The sequence below is a fragment of the Xenopus laevis genome, chromosome 9_10L (assembly GCF_017654675.1).
Source record: "Xenopus laevis strain J_2021 chromosome 9_10L, Xenopus_laevis_v10.1, whole genome shotgun sequence".
NCBI classification, from domain to species: domain Eukaryota; kingdom Metazoa; phylum Chordata; class Amphibia; order Anura; family Pipidae; genus Xenopus; species Xenopus laevis.
In genome coordinates this window covers 74,736,650-74,750,960 of record NC_054387.1, presented here as the reverse complement: position 1 = coordinate 74,750,960, position 14,311 = coordinate 74,736,650, and the positions used below count along the sequence as shown (strand labels likewise).

General features: G+C 41.1%; 1 protein-coding gene across 3 annotated transcripts in view; it reads right to left on the bottom strand.

The window, feature by feature from the left end:
* LOC108701361 (ceramide synthase 6-like) overlaps positions 1-9,525 on the bottom strand; it is an 83,628-nt gene extending 74,103 nt beyond the window's left edge. For all 3 annotated transcript variants that reach the window (XM_041576109.1, XM_018235879.2, XM_041576110.1), the window contains exon 1: positions 9,222-9,525. In XM_041576109.1, coding sequence (XP_041432043.1) covers positions 9,222-9,391 — 170 coding nt within the window. In that variant the 5' untranslated portion in view covers positions 9,392-9,525. The remainder of the gene's footprint in view (positions 1-9,221) is intronic.
* Positions 9,526-14,311: the final 4,786 nt, after the last annotated feature.

Genomic DNA, 14,311 nt, shown 5'->3' with positions numbered 1-14,311 from the left:
ATCCAAAATTCAAGGTGGGTGACCTGGTGTGGCTGTCAACTGTTAACCTCAAGCTTTCCTGTCCCAGTAGGAAGTTGGGTCAACGTTTCTTGGGCCCTTTTCCCATCATTCGTCAAATCAATGCTGTGGCGTTCCAGCTTAAACTTCCGGCATCCTGGCACATTCATCCAGTGTTTCATGCAGCACTTTTGAAACCGGCCACAACGTTTCGATTTCCTGGACGTACGGCTCCTCCTCCACTTCCTGTCGTGGTGGATGGTCAGGAAGAATTCGAGGTTGAAGAGATCCTGGATTCCAGGTTGAGAGGTAAACGTCTTCAGTACCTAGTTAAGTGGAAAGGCTTTGGTCCGGAAGAGAATTCGTGGGAACCAGTGTCTAACATTCACACTTCTGATTTGTTGGAAAAATTCCATGGAACCTATCCTGGTAAACCTTCTGGTGGTCGCGTCCTGAGGCCGCTCCTTGATGGGGGGCAATGTGAGGATTCGGGTCTGCGTTCTTGCCGGCGACGGTCGCCGACGCAAAGACGCGGACGCGAGCGCCTGAGACGGACGTGACGTCAGCACGGCGACGCCGGCGGAATGACGCCAGTTGGCGCCAAATTGACATTATTTAAACCTGGTTCTGTTTGAGATGCATTGCCTGGTTATTAGGTTATCTAACTGAAACCCTAGCATCTCTTCTCTTGTGATTTCCTGTTGTTGACCTTCGCCTGTTCCCGGATTACGATTTCTGCTGCCTGTCTCGACCCTTCGGCCTGTCTCTCCGTTTACGAACCTCGCTGCCTGCCTCTTGACCTCGGACCTCCTGACCACGACTCTGCCTAATCCTCTTGTACCTTTGCTAATCGTCTCATTGGCTACTCTCCACAACCCTGCTCCCTGTTCCACTCCAGGTGGGTAGCGGTTGTGTGAGGCGCTTGTGGGTTCACTATCTACGGCTCAAGCTCCTTCTACGTCTGGATTATACTGGTAAAATTGACACCGCCCCTATTTTTTTGCCGCCCTAGGCCCGGGCCTATGCGGCCATGCCGCAAATCCGGGCCTGTATATAATGAACACTACAACTGGAAAGTCAATAAATCTTCCCAAAATGACCTCAGATACAAGTGGCATAAGGCCAATGTCAGACTGGGGTACCTAGGGATCCACTGCACACCCCGGTGTTATGCAGATCAAGCCACATGGGGCCACAAATATTTTCCTCAACATTGAACAAACGTCCTTTAGCCCCATGTTTGAATACACAGTAATATAGTAAAGTAAAAATGACATAATAACCTCACCAGCATTCTCATTGGTAAATTGTCCTGCTTCTAGGGACGCACCGAATCCACTATTTTGGATTTGGCCGAACCCCCGAAACCTTTGCAAAAGATTCGGCCAAATACCAAACCAAATCCTAATTTGCATATGCAAATTAGGGGTGGGAAGGTGAAAACATTTTTTGCTTCCTTATTTTGTGACAAAAATTCAAGCAATTTCCTGGATTCAGAATCCTGGCCAAATCCTAAACCGAATCCTGGATTTGGTGAATCCCTACTTGCTTCTATAATTAAGTTTTTGGTCAGTAGAATTATAATTGGTGAATTGCATACCTCCCAACTATCCCAGTTTTTAGAGGGACAGTCCCTCTTTTGACAGCTCAACCCACAGTCCCTCGTTTGTACAGGCAGAAAAAGAAACAATGTTTCTAACTTAATTGGCTTTTGGCAGAGAGCCAAGAACAGCCACAGATGCAGATAAGATACTTTGGTAACAATTTTGAGATACGCAAATAAGTAATTGTAAAAATATAAGATAACAGGACTCACAGCTTAAGGACAATTCACCTTCATTAGCAAAACTGTAATAACTGGAAAAAAAAACAGAAATATGTTCAGACTTTCATAACCTGTCAAATTTTGTAAAATGAACATGGTAATAAGGGGTGTGGCCACAAAAATGGGCGTTGTCAAAAAATTTGCTGCACTTCACGCAGCAACTTTTTTGTCCCTCTTTTTATTTCTAAAATGTTGGGAGGTATGGAATTGCACTTACCAAGTCGTACATACAAGAAGAACCTTGTTCTTCTTATATGTACTGCTCGGTAAGTGCAACCGCCCACAGGGCCTACCACGAGCTCCGGCGTTACTTAACTATTACAGCTTTTTTTTAGGAGCATAGAATATCGGCTTCTTCTTCCACTACATGCGGCAATTACTTCTGCGATGAGCACATAACCAAGAGATCGCTTTGTGAGTAAATCCGGTTGTTCTATATTATCCCTGAAAGACGCGTAATACACTATATATTATATTCTTTATTTAGGTACCTGGGATTTTACGTATCAATCACTAGCGCACTGAATCTCAAAATTCACTTTTTATTACGTGTATCATTTGAGGGACTGCAACACCAGCCAAGATGTTACACTGTATATATGTGTGTGTGTGTGTGTGTATATATATGCTTGATATTGTATAAAGATAAAATTCACGGATAACACAACTTGCATTCTTTTTTACATTAAAGTGAATCTCCAAAAATGTAATTCTAAGCTGCTTTCCAGTATACATTAATAAGAATATTTGAATTTTGTTTTTTTTTACCATACACCTGCTTGGAAAGGATACCATTAGCGCTGTTCGTATGTAAGATTATCTCTTGTCTAAAGTATCCCCTTACTTTTCATCACTAGATATTTGTATGTGTTATTAGAGGACAGAACGTTTCTGATCTGATCAGTACAAACAGAATCATTGTAATATGACCTAAAGAATTCTGTAGATATACAGATAGAGGTGCATTGTGATGGTGCTCATAACAAGCCGCAAGTAGGTCACGTGCTGACAGTCAGTCCATGGGACTTATTATATAATAACGAAGTTGATTTAAAGGGGAAAGATAAAAAAGCCTTGCTTTTAAAGCAGTGATATTAAATAGGCAACCTTCAAAATGCTGTTAAACATAGACCCCCAGCATACTCTAACAGCCTTTGGCTAGGTGTCGCAACCTATTCAGCATCTGTAAATCAGCACAGATAATAAAGGCTCCCAATGAAGAGCTATAGTCTTTTGATAAGGAACATCTGCAGAAAATAAAATGAATGTATGTTTCACCATTTGAACCCAAGGGATAACAAATATTGCTCAGAGCTGTGATTTCTCTTCTTCATCTTCCTTCTAGATTCAGCACTGATTGCTCCACGAAGCGGCCCTGACAAAGGGTAATCAATGACCTTCATAAGCGGTGGTCAAGGTCTCCACACTGAGCTCTACTGTGTTCAGATTGCAGGAGAATGTGCTTCTCATACACAGCCATACAGGGAATTGCTCTAAACTAGATTTACTTTTACCTTCACATTATCCTTGCCATTGCTGTAATGACTGTTTTAGAGGCTGCTGCTGCCCCCGTCCCGCTCCGCGCTTTTAAATTTTAGAGTCGGAGCGGGTCCAGGGGGGGGACGCATCATTATATGGGATGACATCAACTACGGGGATGACATCAACTACGTCAAAGTCATCCCATATCTGGCCAGTCCATAGGACTGGCCAGATATGGGATGACTTTGACGTAGTTTGCTAGCTTAAATATATTGCAATATATGGACAAACAATCCCTGTTTTGTTTAAAGGGTAAGGCATTTTTCAGTAGCAGTATGCACAAAACGTCGCTGTCTTAAATATATTGATAATGGGTTGAGTGCAGAGGACTCTTGTATTTGACTATATGTATTTTGTGGTCACAGCCTCGTTGCACCCCCGCCTAATGGTTTTAAAAAATAGTGGTGAGCACAACTTTCCCTTGTTTATTATAGTATATATATATATATATATATATATATATATATATATATATATATATATATATATATATATATATATATACCATAGTATGGACACTCTCCAGAACTTGAATGTGCCTGGGTGCCAAGTACTAGTTCAGCAAGATCCGAATCATAGGCACATCACTTACAGGGTTTAAAATATTTATTGAAGAAAGATCAATATTTGAGTGTGAACCACAAACCTCTATAAAGGTCTGTGGTTCAGATCGAAGTGTTGGTCTTTCTTATAATAAATATTTTTACATTTTTTGTAAGCCTAGGCATTGCTGTGCCTATTATTCTGATATATATACATTCCAGCTTGTAATTTGAACTCTTTTTATATAAGCTAATCGCCTTGGTGCCAGAATAAAAAAAAACTACATAACATCATATAAAACTGCACTCACAGGTAAAAAAAAAAATATATATATATATATATATATATATATATATATATATATAGTATGCTTATTTTGTTTTACATATGTCTAACCGAGATCCACATAAATACACAAAACAAACGGCACGCATTCACAATACCTAAATACACTGACATTAATCTGTGCTTGTTAGAACAAAAGTAAACTTCTAAAAGTCCTTTGAAAATTAATGAAGCTAATTATATACCGTATTGTATGTGGCTGAGAGATGACTTTTTCCTATGAATCAATGCGCAAACCTGATACAGTCTCTAACAATAGACCCAAGCTTCCTGTTATAAGGAAATATATTAATATCCTGGCTGCCCTCTGCAGTCATCTACTGACTTCATACACACTAGTGTCAACAATTCAAGAAAGAAATTATCACAAAATACAAAACTAAGGTGGTCCTTATTTCTAATGGTGCCAAAGCAGAAGGTAAAGTAGTATAAATTGATGAACTGCACAATGGAAATATAATGCCTGTGGGAACTATCATCTTAAATGCAGTTGTCTGTGATTCATATAATCAAATACTATGCAGGGCTGCATAGCGAGAACAAAACAATGGCAAAAACACAAGCAGAAAAGGATGATAGTCCCCTCCAATATAATTAATCCACATGACTTAATGTAGCAAAAAAGGAGAGGAGCAGAGATGAGTTCCTATGACCAAGACACCGAGCACTATCTTGGTCCAAACAATTACTTATAGATAGAACAGCATACTAGATGTACCACCATCTCGGTCCAAATCATTTCTACTGCTATCTATCTATTTATCATCTATCGATCTCTCTCTCTCTCTCTCTCTCTCTTTGCAGTATTATGCCTCTAGACTACAGGTCCCAGCATGCTTTAACCTTTAATAATATAATAATATGGAAGCTGTAGTCCAGCAATATTTTGATAGAGAAGCATTACTATAGAAGGGTTATCTTCCCTTTAAATGCAGATCAGTCGATCAAACTAATCCTTGGAACGTCTGCCTTGAGTACACTGTGTCAGGCTGAAGAGGAATATCTGCGCTGTTATGTGCTCCCAAAGCACTAGTTGAGAGATGTTCCAGTAGAACACGTGCCTGTTCATTAGATAATGTCTGTCACTGGAGAGCACAAAGCACAAGAAACACAAATTATTATAGCTGCCCGCATGCACCCCGAGGGGATCCTTTGTACTTGTAGCTGACTAAATAGCAACAGCCATCAATTAATATTTCCTTTTACCCAACAAAAAAGTCCTAATAGGGGCACAGATCTGAGAAAACACAGCTTATTAAATACCTAATCGGTTTCTATTACAATTAATTAGAATCACTCTTCTTGAAATCCATAAAGATCAATTATAAATTATGTCAAGCAGGATGGCAAACTTTATGAGTTTATTCTTGCACTTCATATTCAACAATTTTTTCCACCGCTTATGGCAATCTGACATCCTGCATCCTAAACTTCTTCTCTATAAAAGGGTTAATCTGAATTTGGAAGGTAGGATTTTCATTGGAGAATATTTGTCAATCTGTAATTAAACATGAATGCCTAATCTGGGGAGCCGGGGGAGGGGGTATATTTGGCGAATTTTAAGAATGTTTATATCCCCTTTAAAAAAAAAAAAACAGTTCTCAACCATGGCTCACCAAAGTGTTGCCGGACTACAGCTGCTGGTATACACTGACCTATTGGCATGGGTTAATTCATGCTGCAGTGCAGCAATATCAGGGAAGTCTCTCAATAAATCACTACCATTCCTCTTCATGTCCAGCATCTTAATTAATGCAAGAGAACCCTCCGATGAGAATCCTATTAACAATATGTACCCCTCAACTCAATATTAGTCCCAGCATGCTTTAACCTTAACATGTTAAAGTATTTGGGGATTTGTATTCCAGCAACAACTAAACAACAACAAGTAATGTGTGGCTGTGCAGTGCAGTACAGTAGGGTTTATTGCAGCTTAAAAGGGCACCTAAAAGGGCACCTGTCAGGCAAAAATATATTCCCAACCAAAGGTGGGGGCAACAGTAGTTTTTATTTTTTAAAAATTGCCTCCCGTGAGTGCTAGGACACTCACACCGGGAGGGAGCTCCTGGGGCCAGTGGCCAAACAAATACAGAAGAAATGAAGGCTTAGAGTTTTAGATGTTTTTTAAAGAGCAAACAAACCTTCCAGAGCAAACAAACCTTCCAGAGCATTGTTGCTCCTCCCAATTGTTGCTGGGTTAAAATTAGGGTTTCCAGTATATTTTCAAGCGTTTGATGAGAATGTAATATTACCAAGTAATAATTGCAATGTAGTCTTAGTACTGTATGTTAGATAACAGCAAAAAGACTGATGTAGAGCCGGTAAAGGTGAATTTTATTGAAGAATCTTCTTGCATGTGTAATTAGGCATGGAATCCTACTCTGGAGAGTTGTATAGCATGGAAATTTTACTCATCCTTTAATAAAAAGGGACATAATTGAATTTAAATTCATACATATAAAAGTCTGCAAGGCTCAGAGACCTATTATATTGCTGTGCCACAGGCTCTGGGAAGTCTTTTTCTTTCTGTCGGCTCTGTCACTTGTTTCTTTCTGGTTTCTTTCAAGTGAGAGCAGATTGTGTCAGTTTAACAAGGATCTAACAAGGATCTACCGGGTGTTGCTTTCAGAGCAAGAAAGGCAGAACTGTGTTTGTGCAAGAGTAAGATTTACTATTTGCTGTCAGTAATAATGAAGATTCGTAGTCTATAGGCCAACGATAGGTAACTTGCTTGGTGCTGAATTATTATAATATAGATATAAATCTCAGGGGAAACTGTATCCAGTGGCACTGATTAATGACGGTGACGTATGGTGTAGAGCCAGTGCAGATGTGGATTTATTGTGTAGGAGTGGTCCAAGATAAACTGAGAGAGGGTTTTGGGATGGATCAGAGACAGAAAAATTGTGAATTACAAATGTATTAGCAAGTACATTGCCAGCGAATCTGTAATAGTGGATGTGGTCTTGGCTGGTATCTCACTGACTAGGCTGGTGGCACTCAAAAAGGAACTTGTCAAGAGCCCAGCCCTAGAAGAGGGTCTTATCAGGCAATACCTACATATGGTCCAGATTGGTGGAGCCACAGAAAGGGGAGGGTTTTCTGTGGAATGGACAAACTGTGGGTCAGTTTTTTCTTTTTAAAAGGGCATGGTTGCTTTGGATAAGGGGCATGATCTATTTACAGAAACAACTTTTAGACTGGGTGCCCTATTATACTGAAATGGCAGCCCAGTGTTTTAAGGGCAACCTGGTCGGCAGCAGGCTACTAACTCAAATTCCTTTTCTGGTGATCAGTAAAGTAAATGGTAAAACAGAAAAGAATTTACAGATAAGAAGAGAGAAGGAGGGAAGAGGAAGTTGATGGGTCAAAAAAGAAGAGCAGAGCAAAAAGAAATACAGTACAGTGGGTGAAGTGGGGTGAAAGAGAGAGTGAGAGAGGGGTTGGGGAATTAGGCAGATAAGGGAATACAATGTGGATAAAGGAAACAGCAGTAGGTGGTACAAAACAACATCAGAGAATGTATCTGCCTGTATATTTATTGCTCAACTGACATCCCTATACACCACATACACTTTGATATCCTGTGATGTTTTTGTAAAAATCCTGTTATTCTGGTCCACCCCCTCTACTGTTCATTGCTGGTTCAAAGTCTGTCCTCCTTCCACAGTCCAGTGATATAATAACATTTCAGTAACAATCTGGGGCTGCAGGTTGAACTGTCAAAATCGGGACTGTCCCATGAAGAGGGGAACAGCTGGGGGGTATGGGTATACCTTACTCCTACTTATTGACAAGGAACTAACGCCATTACTAAGGGATAATTAAAGTTATAGACCTTCATGTTAGATATTTAGGAAACTTAAAGACACATTTCTTCTAAAATCTGAAATAGCTTTACACTCTGCAGAGCTGCCTGGAACTGACCCCCAAAAAACTCTTAAGTGTCCAGAATGCTCTTTTTTAAAGAAGTATATTCCTATAAAAATAAATGGGACACGGGTAGCCTGTTGCAGGTGCAGCGTTTCCTCAAGAAAGCTCTGGGTCTGCCATAGGTATTGCATGTCCCCTTCACAAGGTTACAGATGGCTAAAGTTGTTTCAGGGGCCTAAAGACAATGCTGAGAAGGCCTAAGATGATTTTACCTTTCCCATCCCAAAATGCTGGACATCACACCTCTATCTTCTCTTCCAGCAAAAACAAAAGGCTGTAAAATGTTTTTGTTTTCTCCTTCCTGAACCTTATCAGGACAGTATAAGCACAATCTCTAGAGAGAAGAGCTAGCAGAACTATACCCCCACAATGTCATTCAGTTCCCGAGGGGATTCTGGGGTGCAGCCCACACCCACATCTCATGAAAGCTATATACAGCATCCAAAAATTCTCCCTCACGGCCTGCACCTCATATACACTTCTTATGGGTTGCAGAAAGATTTGAAGGGAAAATAAACTGACAATGCTTGAATAGAGCATTGAGTCTAATAACCAGACAGCAATCTAATGTTTAGAGCCAGAGAGAGACGTAATACAAAGAAAGTTAAATTGAGATAAACCCCAAAAAACATAAAGACCAACTGCAAATTTTCTTAGATTGACATGGCCACATCATACTTACTCAATCCATTAACTAAGTGGATGCACAAAGGGCAAGCTACAAAGGTAAGGTAACCCAACAAAAACCATGGATTGAACAGGGGGAATGTTGGGGGTTCATTGAGCCAGATAGAAGAGCCGAACATTGGACAGAGAACTCTTGAACAGAGAAACTGTCAATCACAGCATCACTTGCCTACCACTTTCTAAGCAGGGATATGACTGGTATCTGTGTGCCCAAGAGGTTATGCAGCAGCTGAGTCGCAGACCCCACAGCTCTGTGCATGTTAAGCCTCTATGGCAGGTTGAGATGATGATGATGATGATGAGTAAGTGGGAAAACTCAAGGAGCACTCAGAATCCCCATCCCCTTTACCTCTCAAAGAAGAGCCGGATACAGAAGATGCAGAAGGCCAGGGGAATGGCCAGATACAGGTCCTCGGCTTGGGGGAAAGTGGATTCCTCGGTGCTCTTTAGATCCGCCCAGGTGACATTGTGAGGCAGCCAAAATCTCTCATTCCAAAACCAAACTAGGATCCCTGCCATCTTGCCCTGTATTCCTGTGTGGATGTGGATGTCAGGGGCAGGGCACAGGGGGATGCGCTCTAGATATTCCCCACAGGCTTTGGGTAGCAGCGTCCCTGTTCCGTTCCAGCAGCAGCAGCAGCGCCTCTTTATTCCCTGACTCGGTCCCTTCTTATCATTAGGAAAGGGGCGGAGTCACATCACACACACATTCGCTCACTGGAGCGGCCGCAGCTGCAAAGCGTCTGTGTGATTGTAAGCGCGCGTGTGATTGGCCGGGACGCTCAGCGCTGTTACTGAAAACCTCTCCAGTATTGGACAGCGACTCATTTATTTTGCCTTAGAACAATTTGGTTCACGTGCCCGTGTCTGTCCCTGTAGCTGCAGCAATCGCTCAGCCTCACACAATGAATGGCATTGGGTACACGTACCCACCCCTAATAGAGAATAGCATGGTTTCACTTGACCAAAGTGAGGTTATAATTTGTTATAGTGAAGCCACTGGGATATTTAAAACCCTTTCTCTACAGGTTCAGAAATATCCAGCACAATGGAAAACTTATTGCACTTTTTGAGCACTAGAAATCACTAACTTTCTATTTGCAAATGCCATTATGGAAGAGTAGCAATCTGCCCGCTCCTTTCTATTCTCTGCACTTCTTGTTCTGACTTTTGAAACAATGTAGTTTCTTACACTTGTCATAGCTGCAGCGTTCTGTACTAGGCACACGTGACTTCACACTTCTGCACTATAACAAACAAGGGAAAGTTGTGCTCACCATTAATTTTGCGGGGGTGCAATGAGGCTGTGACTACAAAATTCACATAAACAAATACAAGAGATCCTCTGCACTCAACCCATTATCAATATATTAATGACATTGAAAGCAGGGTCGGACTAGGGGGCCCAGGGCCCACCGGGTCTGTAGCCTCAGGCCCACCCCCACCATCCCCCGGGCCCCCCAGCCGTGAACTGTTCTGACCCTGGTTCTGTGCCTCAGATACCTCCTGCAGTGTTCCCATGCCCCGCGAGCAAGCGTGCACGCAGTGTGTTCCTACCTTTACAGGCGCTGCAGCGAGACCAAAGTGAGTGTAGGAGCGGGTCAGCCAAGGTATCTGTGCCTCAGATACCTCCTGAACATGCGTACCTATGTTTTCCGGCGTGGCAGCATGACTAGAGTGAGTGCAGGAGCGGGTCTGGGCCGGCGGGGACCAAAAGAGTCGGGTCCTTCGGGGTTTTTCCCGGTGTCCCGCCGGCCCAGTCCGTCCCAGTCCATTTTGTGCCTTAAGCTACTAAAAATGCCTACCCCTGTCCTTAATATATTGATAATGGGTAGAGTGCAGAGGATCTCTTGTATTTGTTAATGTTCACATCTTTGAACCCAGTGTTGACCTGGGCAGCCCAAGGTTCCCCAGATAACATTATACCAAGGGCCCATTTTAACAACAATTATAGATAATGTCCAATAGCTTATAGGCACATTGTAAAAATGTGGACAATTCCAATCTTGCTGCCCACTAGGATATCGGTATATGGGGTATTAGTTGTTTGGAAACAACTAAGAAAAAAATGTCTGTTATCTTAGGGCCTAAATCAGCTGTCAACTTTCCTACAAAGGTGAAGTACTACAGGTGCTGATCCACTTGCTCTGCCTATGGCAGGTCAGTAATGGAAGGTCTGAAGGATCTTCTTGATCATTTTACTTCCAAGCATGTACTAGAGCCTTACATGTATTACTTGTGTGCTACTATTTGAAAGGGAATAAAAACTTTCTTGCCTCATCCAAATATTAGTGGACTGTAATGCCCAGTAAAAAGGGTTAAAGAATGCTGAGAGCTGTAGTACAGCAAAATTAGACATACATTTGTAAAGCAAATCACAGTTGCTTCCATAGGACAGGCATGGGCAACTGGTAGCCTCCTGGATGATCCATAGAAATTTTTTCACTAGGATATGGACCCATCCTGGAAGATGCTCTGCTTCCATGGTAGGTCAGTCTGAACCTTCAGCACCCTGGAGCACACAGAACAGCAAGCTTGAATCAGCATAGGAGGCAATTCAGGAACATGGGAACAGAAATGGAGGAGTGTATATTTTAAAGGGATGGCTCACCTTTTAGTTAACCTTTAGTATGTTATAGATCGGCCAATTGTAAGCAACTTTTTAATTGGTTTTCAATGCTGGTGCCTCTTCAGTACATTGTATAAAATGTAAAAAATGTGGGCACTTTCAGTCTTGACCTGAGGTGTGAACAATAGAGGTGTTACAAGTGTGAACAATACAGGGGGATAACAGGTGTGAACAATACAGGGGATTACAGTCTGAATTTGAAGTATAAACAATGCAGGGGCCAGTTAATCTCAGTATTGATATCTTTTAAAGTTTACACATGGTAAACAGTCACAGCAGGCAGACTTTCATGTGGGGCCACACAAGGGCAGGCAGGGGGCCTTAGATTAATGTTGAATACAGGAATGAATACAGGAACTCTTAGTGGTTATATTTGAAGAACATCATTGCCATTTTTTGATATTTATATATATATACAGCCTGCAGTCATATCACAGAGATGATTCACAATAAATTGCTTCCTTGCCAGGTGTGAATGCTTACTGATCTTCAGCACGTTCTTCCATCATTCACAGGGTTCTCTTCTATCTCTTATCATCCATGCATCCCTGTACTGCACCTTATCTCCAATGCTTGTATCTCATGGAATAGCCATTTATGCTAGTTGTTTTTTTTAATTATTTGCCCTTTTCTTCTGACTGTCTTGAGCTTTCACTCAACTGACTGACCCCATTTAAAAGAAACATGCTCTATAAGGAAACAACTGTATTGTTATTGCTGCTTTGTATTACTCATCTTTCTATTCATGCCCTCTCCTATTAATATTCAAGCCACTTATTCAAATCAAAGAATCAATGCTAGGGTTATTTGGACCCTAGCAACCAGAATGCTGAAATTACAAACTGGAGAGCTGCTGAAGCAAAAAAGCAAAATAACTGAAAAACCACAAATAATAAAAAATTAAAAACAAGTAGCAAGAGCTGCACTGCTGCTTCTGCAAGATTGATTTTTTTTTGTCATTTCTGTGCTTGGGTGAACTGTGTGAATACCCATGGTATCAATATAAGTCAATAAGGTACCTTAAGTCAAGGCTATCAATCGCACCTTCTTTCTTGTAATAGACTCCTCACAACAGTTTCTGAAATTAACTTCCTTTAAAGGCACAATTGGAAGATTCATCGTTAATTCTAAAGAATTGTGTATGTGTGGCTTTTATTTGGCTACACCCCAGTGGTGGATTCAAGTGATATACTGGCACCTTTATGCTCTGATATGAATCCAGGGCTAGTGAAAAAAGTAGCTCATCAATGATTATAGGTCCAACCCCTCTGGAATTCTAGTTCCCAGATTTTGGTCGCAACTTTTCTCATTATAATCCACATCAGAAAAAAAGTTGTTGCTTGCCAGGAAAGTATCACAAAACCATACCTTCTATTTTATAGATATTTACTTATAACACAATATGGCTCCTATAAAAGCAAATTTCCCTTGAGATCAAAGCATCACAGCATCTAACTAGACCCTCTTGTTTTTGTAACTATGGCATTATAAATATAATTTGCAAACTTCATTTGTATCACAGACCCAGGGGAAAAAAGATTAGCATTAGTAGTTTCTATAAAATGCCCCCCCCCCCAATCTCGGCAAGTGTGAGATGTGAGCTGCCTCTCTTCTCTGTAGTTGGGAAGCCTGATGGGAAGAAACATACAATTAATGCCTGCTGGCTAAAAGCAAGCCAATAAGGAACTATATCTGTAGTACAAGCCATTTAGAAAAAGAAAATTAGCAGGGTCATTCAGCTCGGTTGTTGCTGTGCCTATTTGGTACTACTTATAGGGGCAGTTCACCTTGAAATGAACTTGTAGGATGATGTACAGTATCCCAGACAATCACATTGGTCTTTTTTTGTTCTTTGTGGTTATTTAAGTACAGTTTTCCAGCACTGAACAAGTCTGTCCTTTATCTCCATGTCTGATTCCTGTGTAATATAATGAAGCCAAAAACGACTTAATTATCTCAGTTTGTAAGTCAACTGCAAACGCCTGTAATGTAACATAATGTAAAGTATAATGAAGGTTGAAGCATGCTAGAAACTGTAGTCCAACAACATCAGGGTTGTATTCTTAAAGCAATATTGCACGAAAACTTTTTTCTAAAACTTTTCCCTAAATCTCCACAGCCAGTGACTGCTTTAAATGCAAACAATCCTCCAATGAGAATCCCAGCTGATCAGCATAAATCTAACTCAATTTCTCCAACTAGAGTTGGAAGTTTCAAGCACAGTTTCCCAGCACTGAACAAGCGTGTCCTTTAGGCACATGTTTTATTCCAGAATAAGGTCAACACGGCAATCCGGACCGATTTGTCGCCAGCCGGCACACATACGCGGTGTCAGACATGCAGAATATAATGGGACTGATCGTGAAATCGCAGGTACAAACTACATGTATCCAACTGTCGGATGTGAACATCTTCATTAGACAGTCGGATACATGTAGTTTGTACCTGTGATTTCACGATCAGTCCCATTATCTTCTGCATGTCCGACACGTCGCATGTGTGTCATCTCCTGGCAACTTATCGGTCCGGATCGCCTTGTGGGGTTCATATAATGAAGTCAAAATTACATTATTATCACTATGTGTAAGATAAAAGCAAGATGACTGACTTAGTGCTGGGATTCAGCATTCTCACTGGTAAACTCTTTTATGATTTGTTTTTTATGGGAAATTATGTTTTCTTTGTCAACTTTTTAAAGAAATAGGAGGCAAAGTAGCTTTTACAAGTGAAGTGAAACATTACCAGTGATGTTGCTCATAGCAACCAATTAGATCTTTGATTTTGTTTTCTAAAGGTGGCCATACACGGGC